The sequence below is a fragment of the Crinia signifera genome, chromosome 9 (assembly GCF_055691185.1).
Source record: "Crinia signifera chromosome 9, ASM5569118v1, whole genome shotgun sequence".
Classification (NCBI taxonomy): Eukaryota; Metazoa; Chordata; class Amphibia; order Anura; family Myobatrachidae; genus Crinia; species Crinia signifera.
Window position 1 is genome coordinate 96,801,202 of NC_139225.1, and position 15,179 is coordinate 96,816,380.

Here is a 15,179-nt window from a genome sequence, read left to right on the forward strand (position 1 = left end):
CTGATTTTTTTACACCAAAATTAAAACAAAAAAACTTTTATTTAAAAAGTTCGCATTCCGCTTCTCCATGAAAAGATGGAGAATTGCTACACGGAGAGATACGGCGAAAATCACTCAGAAAGACGGTGAGAAGTGCACGTTGAATAGGGTTGCTCGCTCTTTGAGAGCAAAAGTCTCCGTCCAACGTGAGAAAAGCACACACTCGCCATAAAACACGGCAAATTTTTCTCATTGAATACTGCCCTTACTGTTTTTCAATAACAGACTGTAACAGTTATTTCTTATTAGCAAGATCTGACAACCAGACACTCTTATTGATAAGACACAATATACCACACACAGTGCTCCAAACAATGCTGAATAGTATGCTTTTTTTTAATTTACAGATTTCAAAAACAGTGCAGGTTTTTTTTTTATACTTGATTGACATTACTATCACAAAACATTCCTAAATTCATATAAGGTTGTGAAAACTATAATCAGCTTTACTCCATATGTGCTAATGTCCTGTTATATAGAAGGTTGGTAGGACATTACTAGTGAAAAGGTAATGAGGCTTTTGAACTGTTGTATCACTGCCTTTTGGCCCTTATTCAAACCTGATCGCAGTAAAAATTTGATCTCAAAATGGGCAAACAAATGCTGCACTGCAGGGGGCAGATGTAACATGTGCAGAGAGAGTTACATTTGTGTGAGTTAGTAAATTCTGACTGCTTTATTTTTACACTGCAATTTAGATTTCAGTTTCAACACACCCCAACCAAATCTAACTCACTTTTACTAAGCTAAAGTATATTAATAAACCACTCTAAGACATAATTTTAACTAGATCGGAGCATCTTCACAGTTTTCGTCATTTTCACCAAAAAAGTGAAACTTCAGGCCTCTTGCCAGAACAGAAGATGTTGACTCAGATCAAAAAGCTTTTGCACGTTCCTTATTCAGGTCGTCACAACTTTCCCACACTAGCCGATTTTGATTTTCTCAATTTCAGTTTTTTCACTCCGCCCTACCCAACATATCTCTTTACTTCAAAAGGAGGTGAGCATTATGCCTCATCAACCACCATGGTTTTCAGTCAGAACCATTGGCAGATTATTAAATCAGGTGGTTTATTTATAGATGATGCCCAATCCTCACACCAGCACCACTTTCCAATTTATTTGACACAAGTGGTTTAACTGGGCAGGCACATTCTGTCTGCATCAAAGTGCCCAATAGCCACCTCAAAGCAATATATGTGTCACCTGATAGGTGGAACTGACAATTTTGAATATTATGGGCTAGATTCTCTAAGCTTCAAAAGTGATAAAATGGAGAGTGATAACTAGCCAGCCAATCAGCTCCTACCTGCCATGTCACAGACTGTGTTTGAAAAATGTCAGGTAGGATCTGATTGACTGGCTGTTTATCACTCTCCATTTTATCACTTTTGAAGCTTAGAGAAACTGGCCCTATTACTGCTAACTCTCTAATACCTTAGAATGGGATCATTGGATAGACAAGCATTAGGTTGATTGTTGGTAGGGCATGAAATACCCCCTGTCTGCACATGTTGGATCAAAAAAAGTGAAAAACCCCATGTTGACCTTTTGACTGTCAACCTGCCCCATGTCAACCTAATGATCCTGTCGACCTTCAGTCATGTCGACCTAATGCTTGTTGGCCTAATGCTTGCCTATCTAGTGACCGTATCCCAATACTGTTGTGTTGTCTGTAGTCTGGTAGAGAATAGAAGAGGGGATTGATATAAAGTAAGAACCGTTACTGTGCTAATATACAGTGACTACAAAGACATAGTTAATTACATTAACCATATATTTTATGATATATTAAAAACATTCTTTTTTTTAATTTGGTGGAAACAGTAAAGCCCATTTGTAAAATTTGTTTATGGAACAAATATATGTTGGGTTGTTTTAAATGTTGGGGGGGGGGATATTATACCAAAATACTATAAAATAAAGTGTATTACACTTACCTGCAAGACTGGAACACCCCATATCTGTTGGGGTACTTAGAAAGCAGCTGTGCTTTCTAAGTACCCTAACTAAGAAAGCACAGCTGCATCGGAAAAAGTGGTCAATGATAAACCATTAACTTTCTTAATAACAGTTGGTTTAAACCAGTGGTTCCTAAACCGGGTCCTCAAGTACCTACCACAGTTCACATTTTCCAGGTCACCCGACAGATGCACTCTGACTGTCACATTTTAAAAGATCCACAATTGGAGCTAATTATTTCACTTGCAATTCTTTGTGGAGACCTGGGAACATGCACTGTTGGGGGTACTTGAGGACCGAGTTTGACAATAACAGGTTTAAACCATTTCTATTTGCCATAGAAAATAGGAGCAAATGACCATGTTGCAATAATTAGGTAATAATATTTGGGCACATTTCATCAATGAGATCTTTAAGCCTTAATATGCTACATTTATTGTGAAACCTATAAACCAGCAATACATTTAACTCTTAAGTTATGTACAGTACACATGGATCTTTTTTTTCTTTGGACCCTTAAAAAAAGCCCACTGAACACATTTTATTTATTTATTCATTAACAGTTTCTTAGATAGCGCATACAGATTCCGCAGCGCTTTACAGAGAATATTTGAACATTCACATCAGTCTCTGCCCCAGTGAAGCTTACAATCTATATTCCCTACCACACGTACACGCACACACAGACATTCTAGGGTTCATTTTTTTTTGTTGAAAGCCAATGAACCTACCTGGATATTTTGGGATTGTGGGAGGAAACCGGAGTACCCGGAGTAAACCCACGCAAGCTCGAGGAGAATATACAAACTCTGCACAGTTAGGAACATGGTGGGGACCGAACCCATGACTTCAGTGCTGTGAGGTAGTAAGGCTAACCATTACACTGTCCGTATTGCCCCAACATACTGTAGGGGCTCTTGTCAAAACTGTATGACTTTGCATGCATTGTCCAGCAAAAGCATTGATCCCTACTATATTGAAAGTGGAACTAGTGCTCACAGTGTGGTAGGAGGTCTCCCCTCCCCCTACCTAGAGTATGGACGCACAAAAAAAGTGCCCATGACCCCAAAGGTTGTGGTAAAACAATAGATCGGGTTACAGCATTCTAAATGACAGATTCCATTAAAAGCAAACTTCCTTTTTTTACACGTTTGCACACAAGGCACATCCAGGCAGTCCAGATGAGATTACATAGTTGACAGATGACTATACCCGCTTATACTATACTATATTATACATTTTGTTTTTTCAGATGACACAGGATATGAATATAGTGGGAGTGAGGAGGAAGATGATGAGATGAATGAAGATGAAGGGGAGCCAAGGTAATTATACTCACAGTTCCTATTTATCTTTAACAAAAGTAAATTTCAATAAGAGGACAAAATATCTTCAGTAAAGGGCAATAAAAGATCACTTCAGGTAAATCGCTCAGGAGTTGCTCGGCCTGCCAAGGATATAAACTCTGGCACACAAGATAAAGGACTCTGCTACTGTATAAAGCTGTATATTGGCTGTCAAAGAAGCTAGATTAGAAAGTTATTTTAAAAGCTTAAAAGAACACTCATCAAACTTGTCTATCGCTTACGTTTCTGTTTATGCAGAGCATTCGGGACGCTTGTATAAACTTTTCTTCAGAAGTCAGAGCACCCGAGACCGAACGTGGCTCTTGTTAACGATTTTATACAAACTGTGCATGCATCGTATTGTATTGTGAGCATACGCACTCTTCAGAGTCATACAAAAGTCATGTCACTCTGGAAGCTACAGTAAATGGATGTAAAAATGTGAACATACGGAAGAGATTGGTTTTATGGTAAAGGTGTGAATAACAGTCATCAGGGGCAGATTGACCCATCGGATGGCTAGGCCAATTTCTGCTTGTCTGGTCCTCTCTTTTATCACTGGGCCAGCAGCCTCCTCTCTCATCATCAGCTACTGTCATACTTTGGGAACTGCTCTATGGGCCTTATTTTGGTTCATTCTTTCTGACAAAATCCTTCTTAGATGGGCAAAACCATGTGCACTGCAGGTGGGGCAGATGTAACATGTGCAGAGAGAATTAGATTTGGGTGGGGTTTTACTTCAAAGTGAGATCTATATTGCAGTGTAAAAATAAAGCAGTCAGTATTTTCCCTGCACAGAAACAAAATTACTCACCCAAATCTAACTCTCTCTGCACATGTTACATCTGCCCCCCTGCAGTGCACATGGTTTTGTCCATCTAAGAAGGATTTTGTCAGAAAGAATGAACCAAAATAAGGCCCTTTGAGCTGTACCTGTGGCCTTATGTGAGAGCGACAGTGGCTGGGCACTGGAGATTTCAGATGACCGGCCTATGTAGTGGCAACGATGCAGCCGGTATGAGTTCCACCCCCTGACGTTCCACACTGTGGCTACTCAAGTCACCACACACAAGCACACACACTTACTCAAACACACACAGTGCAGCCGGAGCTGCTGCTCTTCCAAGGCAGCCACACCGGTGCCACTCTCATACTAAAGAAATGGACTCAGCCAACCCAAGACACCATACATATGCATACCTCCCAACATGACCCTCTCCAGGAGGGACACTTTGCTCTGTTTCTGGACTTCTTTCTTAATATATGATTGCTGTCACCTGCTTTAAACTGGTAAATAGGTAAGAACGGTGTTTCCACACAGGTGATAGCAATTATACATTCAGAGGGAAGTCCAGAACCAGAGCAATGTGTCCCTCCTGGAGAGGGTCATGTTGGGAGGTATGCATATGTACATATGCCCTCCCATGGGACTAGCTAATCTCTCTGTTCCTAGTCACTGCCTGTGCTGCATCTCCTTTACTACACTTTCTGTGCTTCCTGTGCCTTGTACAGGAGGAAATAATAAAGGCAGGAAATATGGGGGCACTATGTGTTGGCTAATCACATGCAGAGTTAACGTAGCATGGGAGTGTTATTGGAGGTACTCAGGGGTGTGGTTGTAAGTAGTTGCATACACAGACACAAAATTGCTCACATTGTAGTCTATACTCAAATGGATGATTTTCACCTGCAGGTTTCAAATTTGTAACCAATGATGTTGTCTAAAGTATGCACAAAGCTTCATTGCAGTGTCTGGTGGACATCTCAGGCCTTGCATAATCAGATGCACCGGTGTACACCAGGGAAGGAAGGGCTTTGTAGCAGCATTAAGTCACAGACACAACTGCAACAAAAATACAAGGAGTAAACTGCCTCCAACTGAGAATCAGGCCCTATGAGAAGGTAGTATCCCCCCTTTCCACCAACCCCACTCCATTAGGGCTGTGATCTTTAGCAATACCATACCGCCTCCTGCCTGCATTTTCAATGCGATCACAGTTTTAGAGGAACATCTCGACCATCAGTTGCGATGCTCCTGCGACTGCAGCTTGGCCAGGCCACTCTTAGAAAACGGATGATAAAACATGATAGATATGATAAAAGTTTATGTTTGCAAATTGTTTAAGTTAACATACATTATGATCATACAATACGGAACTTGTGTATTATCTGGGCGTCCGATTTTTTTCATCGCATGCCACTATTTAAGGCATGCGATGCGATGCGATTTTTCATTGTAAAGACCCGATTTTTAATTGTATAGTCACCAATGGGTGATTTCATACCCCCACTATCCAACTACGCATGGAGTTGATTTTATATAGTGTGGCGAGCGCGAGCCACAGAGCCTGAAGCGTGGCGAGCGTAGCGAGCTCCGCGAGAGGATGCGGATTACTTTACATGTATTCTACGTCCACTCACCACGCTTCGGGCTCGCCACACTATATAAAATCAACTCCATGTGTAGTTGGATAGTGGGGGTATGAAATCACCCATGGGTGACTATACAATAAAAAATCGGGACTTTACATTGAAAAATTGCATCGCATGAATTGTATGCCACTATAGTGCATGCGATGCGATGCGATGCAATGCAATACAATGAAAAAATCGGGCGCCCAGATATTACACAAGTACCTACAATACAATGAGCATGGTAATTGTCTTTTCAATGCCATTTGGAGAACAAAAAAATTATGGCAAAACTAACTACATACCCTCATTCTATGAAGTGTAAAACACAAGTCTAAAGACTACTCTGAGCTCCACTCTGGCTGCATCTGTGTCCTCTAAACTGCTCCTCACCATAGGAATTCTTACATTTCTCTTTAGACCCAAGCGTCGCTTCTATCCAGGACGTATCTGACACAGCCCCTGGAATTGCCACCATAGAAGTCAATCTGCTCGTATATGGCAGAAGAACGTGAAAATGTACCGTACATGATAGGGAGGAAGGACTAAATAGTCATCCTATTATTAATTTATGTTCACTCATATAGTAAATTACTGTATTATTTTTATCCTAACACACTGCTTAGTGTTACCTCATGCATGTCTTATGTTAATGACCAGGATGGGCATGGAGCTAATACTGTGTAATGAAGCAATCACTTTACTTCTGTATGAGTGAGTTTGTATTAGTCATAGTGGGCCAGGTGTACTAACCAGCGTTAAGTGCTTTTGTAGCACTTAACGCTAGTAAAAGGTCTTTTTTACATTTTGGTGAAATGTATGAAAGGGGCTTTTAACATCCCCCTGAGGCAGCCCTGGACTTAACATTCGTTAAGCGAGCCACCGAGCCCGAAGCGTGGCGAGCGGACGCGGATACCTGTGAAGCCCGCGAAGGGACGCGTTTACCTGTGAAGGTATCCGCGTCCCCTCGCGGGGCTCGCTGCGCTCGCCACGCTTCGGGCTCGGTGGCTCGCTGCGCTCGCCACACTATTCTATTCTCAACTCCACGCCGACGTGGATAGTGGGGGTATGAAAAGGTCGGAGGACGCGTACCGCCGCCCCTCGCGGGCTCGCTGCGCTCGCCACGCTTCGGGTTCACATTGATCGTGGGGTGGCGTTAACAATTGTGGGGGCTATTTCAGACTTTAGGGTGACTATTTGGGCTCTGTGGCCCATTTAACATGGTTTCCTATGGAAAAATCGCAGGTAGGGAGGCCAATCCCGGGATCGGGATCGGCGGGATCCCGGGATTTTGGCCTAAAAACTGCGGGATTTTAATCCCGGGATCAAGCCTTTCAATCCCGGGATTGCGGGATTAGTACCCGCTTGTAAAATAAAGGCAGGCACACCGGCAGCGGCTGTTCGCAAGTGTGCTGTACAGCGGCATGGCGGCGGTCGGGCTGCGCAGCGTGACCCTTGACATAACGTCACTCTGCACAGCCCGGCCGCCGCCATGGCGCTACAGCATAGCAAACTCGATCACCTGTTCACGGGGAGTGTTGGTCACCCACTCTCCCTCCTCCAGTGCAGCGCTCAGCCGCCCGCCTGCTGAGCAGCTCCGAGCCGCCCTCCCGATGTTCTCTCCCGCCCGCCCGCTGTGATGCTCCAAGCCGCCCGCCCGCGGCTGTGATGCTCCAAGCCAACCGAGTCGACTGCTGGAGATGATGGTCCTGCTACTGCCTGTCAACCCCGTGTAAGTGACAGTGCAGTGCAGGGCAGGGCAGGGGGGGTTACAGAGAAATGGTGGGGATGATCTGAGTTCAGTGAAGTGCGGCCCGGGCAGTTGTTTTTTTTTTTTTTTTTTTTTATCAGGGAGGCCAATCCCGGGATCCCGGGAATCCCGGGATTGAGCATTTTTTAATCCCCAATCCCGGGATTGAAAAAATGCCCCGGGATTGGCATCCCTAATCGCAGGCATTGAGGCATTGAACACTAAAATCGCGTCCAATCTGACTTTTAACATTGATCCCTATGGGAAATCGCGGCCATCGCGGGCATCGCATCGCACCCGTTTTTTAGTGCATACGATGGTCGCGATGGGCGCCGTTCTAGGTAAAGAGTACCTTTTATTTAATTAAAAGAGTTAATTAAAGAGTCCCCCTCCAGGGAAACGGGGGTGGCTGCTGTGGGCAGGGGAAGGGGGGCGGCTGCCGTGAGCAGGGGGACGGGCCGGCTGCCGTGACAGTTACCGTGTCGGGGGGGAAGTGGATAGATGGAGTTACTTGCCTTGTAGGAGATGCTGCGGGCAAGGGGGGAGGAGATGCAGCAGCACTGGCCTGGGGGGCTAGGGAAGCTGCGGCAATGTGTATTAACTCGGCAGGGTCCCTGCACCAGTGGCGTAAGTTTGTCCATCTAGCCCGGAGGCAAGACAAAAGTTGGTCCCCCCCCCATAGCTAGAGTTAGAGTGAGGAGGGGAAAATAAAAGAAAAAAAGAGAGAATGAATGAATTATGGAGAGAAAGAGAGAAACAACAGTGTCAGAGAGAAAGAAACTATGTCAGGGAGACATAGACTCACCCTCCTGCACTGCAGCATCTCCCACCCAGCTCCCGGCTCTTGTTTGCCAGCTTCAGTGACAGTCACTGCACACTGGCTGTGTAAAGTGGACTGTCTACCGCCCGAATCCCGGCTCTCAGTGACACTGTTACTGTTGGTTTGCTAAGCCTCTGGCCGACTTCCGCCTCGCTGCCAGGTGGCAGGGAGGATCGGCGGTGTGGCTACTACGCACAAGGGTACAGGGGAGCGTGGCCACGCACAAGGGTACAGGGGAGGGGGGCCGCCCGCACCGCTGCACACATGGCTACAGGGGAGAAGGGATGCCTGCCCACACCACTGCACACAAGGCTACAGGGGAGGGGGGGCACCATGTGCTACAGGGGAGGGGGGACACCCGCCCGCACCGCTGCACACAAGGCTACAGGGAGTGAGACCACCCACACCTCTGCACACACGGGAACAGGGAGGGGGGGCTGCCCACCCACAACACTGCACACAAGGCTACGGGGGAGGGGAGCCGCCCGCGCCTCTTCCCACAAGGGTACGGGGGAAGGGCACGCACAGCGCCTGCACTGTGCTGCATAACATAGGCAGTGGCACTATTGAACATCAGAGGCAATGGGGTCAGTGCCCCCTTAAGCCTGGTGCCCAGCGACATAAGACTCCATTGCCTCCGGGAGTTCCGCCACTGCCCTGCACTGCATTGTAACTAACTAGCGCTATCCTAGGCGGCGGCGCTGGAAGCGCAGCTGGGTTTGAAAACACTTGCCGCAAGATGATTGGCTTGAGATTCAAACCCAGCTGCACTTCCAACGCCGCCGCCCGGGGGATAGCGCTCCAATGCAGTGCAGGGACCCCGCCGAATTAATACACATCGCCGCAGGGACCCCTCTGACCACGGCTTCCATAGTGCACACATTGCCGCACAGATTTCCCTGTCAGATCCAATAGCCGGTGGGGTGGGGTGAGGTTATTTTTAACTTTTAATTTTTTTTTTACTTTTTAATTAAATATTAATATGCCACCTACCAGGGGGACGGAGGCAGCTGCTGGGGGACAGGGGCAGCTGCTGCGGGCAGGGGGAGATGCGGGCAGAGGGCACATGTCCAATGCAGAGAGGCATAGGGCGGTATTCAATGAGGCTGATTCGCCAGGTTTTTATGGCGATTTTGTGCTGTAAGGTGAATTTCTGACTAAAACAGTGAATCACCCTATTCAATGACCAGATGGCGAATACATTTCAAGGTTTTTTTCGCCATGATTCACCGAGTAGCAATCGCTATCTTTTTATGGTGAAGTGGAAGGTGAACTTTTAAAATAAAGTGTTTTGTTTTTTACAATTTGTGTAAAAAAATCTGGAATTTTATTCTGAGGAGGGGCATGCTATTTTTATTCATGTGCTGTAAGCACATGAATATATATTTAATAAAAAAATATATATATTATTATTATTTTTTTTACACAGAGCAGCCAGCAGGGGGCCGGAGCCGAGCCGCTCATTAGATATTCATATATTCACTTCACCCGATCATTACATATGCATGATCGGGTGTAGTGAATATACCCGGTCCCCTGCTGGCACCCCCGGGGGGCAGCCTGTGCTGCCTGGCTCCCAGGGAGCCCACCTCCCCCCCACAAACGTTCTGGGGCAGGCAGGGAGACTTCCATCTCCCTGCCTGCCACCGTCCTCAGGCTCCCTGCGGCGTCCGCCGCAGGAGCTCAAACTCGCCAGTCAGGGGCAGCGAGCCCCTGGCTCATTGAATACCGGAGCCGGCGAGGCTCCGGAACGCAGCGAGTAGTGGCGAATGTGCAGCGAATCCTAAACAGGATTCGCTGCACGTCACCAGTATTCACATTGAATACCGCCCATAATCTTGGAGACGCAAAAAAAAAAAAACAGAAAAGAGGTGAGTTAACGAGTATCGTTACTCACTAACTTAAAGATAATACATTAAGGTAAAAACTGTCCCTGCTTCTGAGCGCTATGCCAGGAGAAGTGGGAAATGTTAGATTACAAACATTAAGAGGAGATTGATATATCTGCCCCAGTGCACCTACAGTACAAATGCAAAGTGCAACTGGACGATGTCAAATGTGTCCTATTAACAATATAGGATGTGACACACAAGTACTGTCTGGGGTAAAAAAAATGGGATTTGGTCACTAGGTCAATCCTATTTAGGTTGACATGCATTGGGACGACCACTGAAGGTCAAGGTCGATACAAGCATTAGGTCACCAATGGCAAAGTCAACAGTCAACATGAGTTTTCACTGCTGACATGTGCCATCAGGCAATATTTCATGCCCTACCATCCACCACGTCATGGCGGGAGAGTAGGACAAAAACACATGAAAAACTCATGTCAACCTTTTGACTGTCGACCTTGCCATTGAAGACCTATTTCAGGTGTTGACCTATGCCCTGTCGACCTTCAGTGGTCAACTCAATGTGTGTCAGTCTAATTTGGGTCAACCCAATGACCCATACCGGTAAAAAACACAAACTGACTAGCAAGTAACAGTGTCCCAGCCTTCAGTGTACCAAAGCCAGCATTCAGACTACCTCCGATGCTGAATGGTAAGTACAGTATGCAGGCAGCACTAATGTGCAGCCGGGAAAATGGGAGTTTAGGTTAAGGCACTTGTGGTGGAAATTAGGGTTAGGCCCTTAGAAGAGGCTGTGAGGACAATATTACGGTAAGGTGGCAGGGTAGGAACTGGAAGGGAGGGTTAGGGTCAGGATGCTGGAAGGGAGGGTTAGTGGGGCCGAAGGAACATAAGTATACTTACCTGACCCATGTTGGTATTCTGGCTGCTGGCATACGCACCCCAGCTCAGCCGTATGTATCCCGCAAAAAACAACCTTGATTCTCTTGGTTCTTAAAATCACACAGTGACAGCATTGTATTGCCTACATCTTGGCCTGCAAATCCATACACAAGCTGTAAAGGCTGGAACTGTATATTACTTTTACCGGTTTGTACATTCATAAAGTTCCCTTTATGAATGTACTGTACAAACCGGTAAAAGTAATATACAGTTCCTGCCTTTACAGCTTGTGTATGGATTTGCAGGCCAAGATGTAGGCAATGTTACTTACAGGCAAAATGTTACATACAGGCGAATTTTATAAGGCGCCTGGAGAACGTTCCCTATTTTTCTATAATACAACTAGTGCTAATGTAGATGAAGTGCTAAAAATTCAAACATTCTGTTTGTTATTTGGTTCTTTGTGGACACAAATTAGAAATAGAAATGCAATTTCATGCAGTGCCTCACAAGCCAATGGAATCCCCTGCCTCAAGCTGAGCCCATGTGCATTGTATGTGTAATGTGTGTAGCTGTGCTCTGTGGCACATGGACAATTGTGGAAGCACTGCAGCACATGGTTGTTCTGGTGACAGTTTAAAGAGTCAACGAAAGACAAAGCCACCACTGAAGAAATTCCTCTCTCCTCACCAATCTGATCTATGATCATATAAGACTTTGAATTATTCATGATTTGTCAAACTGTGATTGGTTTAACGGTAACACAAATCAGCTATATGAAATAGCTGCTAGATTTACCCATCACTGTATTGAGTTGTAAAAATATATACACATCTGCTTTTTTAAATGAAACAATATGTACAAATAGGTCAGCAGGGTTTTAGGCCTGGGTGACTACATCAGAGATATTGAGATTGTGCTGCAGGATTGAGGCTTTGGATCTCCAGAAGGTATGTAACAGATACCTACTGTAGCATATTCAGGGTTTTCCCTCCTTTTTACCTCCTCAGTGCTACCAATATGGTGCTGTGTGACACGGCATTGAGGAATAGGGAGTAGGCAGGATGTTTTACACCCTCCTCCATCACCACAGCATAGACCAAGCCTTAATGCCACTGATAGCAGCTGGCAAGCAGCAAATAATTTAAAGTCTTATATGATCAAAGATCAAATTGGTGAGGAGAGAGGAGGTTCTTCAGTGGTGGCCTGGTCTTTCGTTGACTCTTCAAACTGTCACCAGAACAACCATGTGATGCAGTGCTTCCACAATTGTCCATGTGCCACAGAGCACAGCTACACATACAATACACATGGGCTCAGCTTGAGGCAGGGGATTCCTTTGGCTTGTGAGGCACTGCATGAAATTGCATTTCTATTTCTAATTTGTGCCCACAAAGAACCAAATAACAAACAGAATGTTTGAATTTTTAGCACTTCATCTACATTAGCACTAGTTGTATTATAGAAAAATGGGGAACGTGCTCCAGGCGCCTTATACAATTCGCCTGTATGTAAAATTTTTCATAATAATTTACAAAAGACTAAATAGCTTTAAAAGGAGTTTAGATTGCCTTATTTCTCTGCCCCGACAGGTGAATACCTCAGATGAATTGTTGCAGAAACATTTGTGCATATTTGGGAACATGAATTTACATTTATATCCTTCTAGCAAAGGATAGGATAGTCTGTCTGGCCCCAATATATTTGACAGTTGTTAATTTTTAACATTGCAGTAATAATATTTAAAAGGTTTTAAATGTATGTATGAACCTGGTTATTACAAATCTGTGCTAGGCGATTTATCATTGAAATGAACTGTAAATAAAACAAATTTAAAAAACCAACAAACCCCTTGGGACAGCTAATGAATAAAAATAATCGTAATATATGAAATTATTTTTTTCACCGAAGAGCCAACCTTGCAAATCATTGAAGCTGATTTGTGTTTTCCTCATTCTTTTTTATTTCAAATAAAGTTTAAAGTGATTCGTTATATGCTTACCTTGTTTGCTGGATAAAAACAGTGGCGCAAAGTGAGGGGGGAGATTCTAATTACCCAGTCTGATGGTCGGACCCAGGGGGGCCCCTGTTACCTGGCAACAGCAGGAGCTCTTCTCAACCCAGCACATGCTGCTGTGTGCTGGGCTGCAGACGAAGCGCTATTTTTGTGTATTTTAATCTAAGGGTGTATAGCCACGCCTCAAGCAATTAGACCATGGCCCCTCCTGAATAGTACCTGGGCCCAACCAGGCCCTCCATAAACAAATAAGTTCCAGATATGCCCTATTCAATACAATCAGTAGGAGACAGGAAACAGAATATGAGCTTAGGTCTCACGCAATCCATTCCCCTCTTAGCAATACAATATGCAGCACTTATGTAGGTCACCTTACTGTTATAAAAACTAATTGTAATAAACATTGCAATTCATTTTTTTTTTAAGTGAACCACTAGTAAAACTAAAACACTGTTACATTTTCTATATATTACATGCAGTTGTTTTGTTAAGTGGTTGCTGTAGTATCATTTTTATAACCTCACTTTGATTGAAATAATGCTGGCATTTGGAGTCAGTGTCAATGGACATGGTGGAGGGGCTGTGGTTGACTTCCAACTGTGCCCATGTCGACTGTGTCGACATTCGGGTAAAAAAAAACAGTGTAAAAAACCCATGTCGACCTCGCGACCTGTCGACCTAACGCATTTGTCGACCTAAACCCATGTGGACCTTGTCCCATGTCGACCTAGACACCTGTCGACCTTCACCCATATCGACCTAGAACCCTGTCAACCTAGTTGCCTGTCGACCCAATGGTGTCGACCTAATGACTGTCCACCTAAGTTGGGTCAACAATTCGATCCACACCCTTCTGATGCTACTTTTTCGGATGCAGCAGCAGATCACAGAAGCACTCAGTGGGCGCCGATTCCAGCCTTTGCATAACTTTGCATAGCTGCTGAATATGGCCAGCTATGGCCAGACATGACAGTGTCGGTCAAAGCCAATTGGAACATTTACTAAGTTGACATAAGGAATAGGAAGAGCACTGTAGCATTGAGTCAGCAATATAGGCAGCTCCGTACCCAGGTCTAGCTGACTCTGAGTATCCCCAATCTCTCTCCTTATATTGTATCTGCTTCCATTTGATTTCTGTATTTCTTCATTTACAGAAAAAAAATCATTGTATTCCTTCGGTCCCCAGCATGTTCGCACCACGGGCCGAGGTCTCTGCCCCGCGCATGTGCATGTGCAGGGCTTCTGTGTTGGTGCATTCGTAGCGCTTGCAAAAATATACCCATAAAAATGCTGGGTGGCCCCATGTGAAAGCAGGTGGATGGCCGACTTACCTGGACGTCAGCCGCCTGCCCAGTTCTTGGACCTGGACACCGCAAGTCTAAGTCAGCCCAGACCAACTTGGATTTGCTAGCAGGGGAAAAATTATTTGATGGTCGGCAACCATCAAATAATTTTGCCCCCATATGCTACCCTACTAGCCAACTGGAATCACCCCCTAAATGTGCAAACTAGCCATAGAAATGTCTACACATTGGGCCTTGATCGCAGGGCAAATTTGTTCTGAAAACGAGCAAAACCATGTGCACTGAAGGTGAGGCATATGTAACATGTGCAGAGAGAGTTAGATTTGGGTACGGTGTGTAAAACTGAAATCTAAATTTCAGTGTAAAAATAAAACAGACAGTATTTACCCTGAACAGATACAGATACAAAATAACTCACCCAAATCTAACTCTCTCTTCATATTACATTTACCCTACCTGCAAGCAGGTCTAAATTAGGCCCATTGTCTAAAATGAAATAGCGTTAGCCTCCCTGTGGGTCAGACCAACGCTCACTTCTATCCTAATTACTCACAGTGTCAACTTTTGGACAGGAATAGTCAAGAATGTTCAATATGTGCTTTTTGTGACTGGATACATTTGAACATAATAACTGTATTTTTCTAATGTTTCCTTATTAATTCTGTGTAACGTGGAGTCTTGTGCTCTGTATTGCCAAGTTTTGCTAAGCTTGCAGAGTTCTCATTTGCTGGGAGGTTAAATCTTTGCAAGAATAGGAAGAAGCTAAACTTCCATTATCTTACTCTTTTTTTT

The 15,179-nt window shown here is 44.7% G+C and overlaps 1 protein-coding gene across 2 annotated transcripts in view; it reads left to right on the top strand.

The window, feature by feature from the left end:
* Positions 1–15,179, top strand: part of NRK (Nik related kinase) — a 275,460-nt gene that overhangs the window by 128,839 nt on the left and 131,442 nt on the right. For both annotated transcript variants that reach the window (XM_083159430.1, XM_083159431.1), the window contains exon 11: positions 3,256–3,328. In XM_083159430.1, the coding sequence (XP_083015556.1) occupies positions 3,256–3,328 (73 nt within the window). The remainder of the gene's footprint in view (positions 1–3,255; positions 3,329–15,179) is intronic.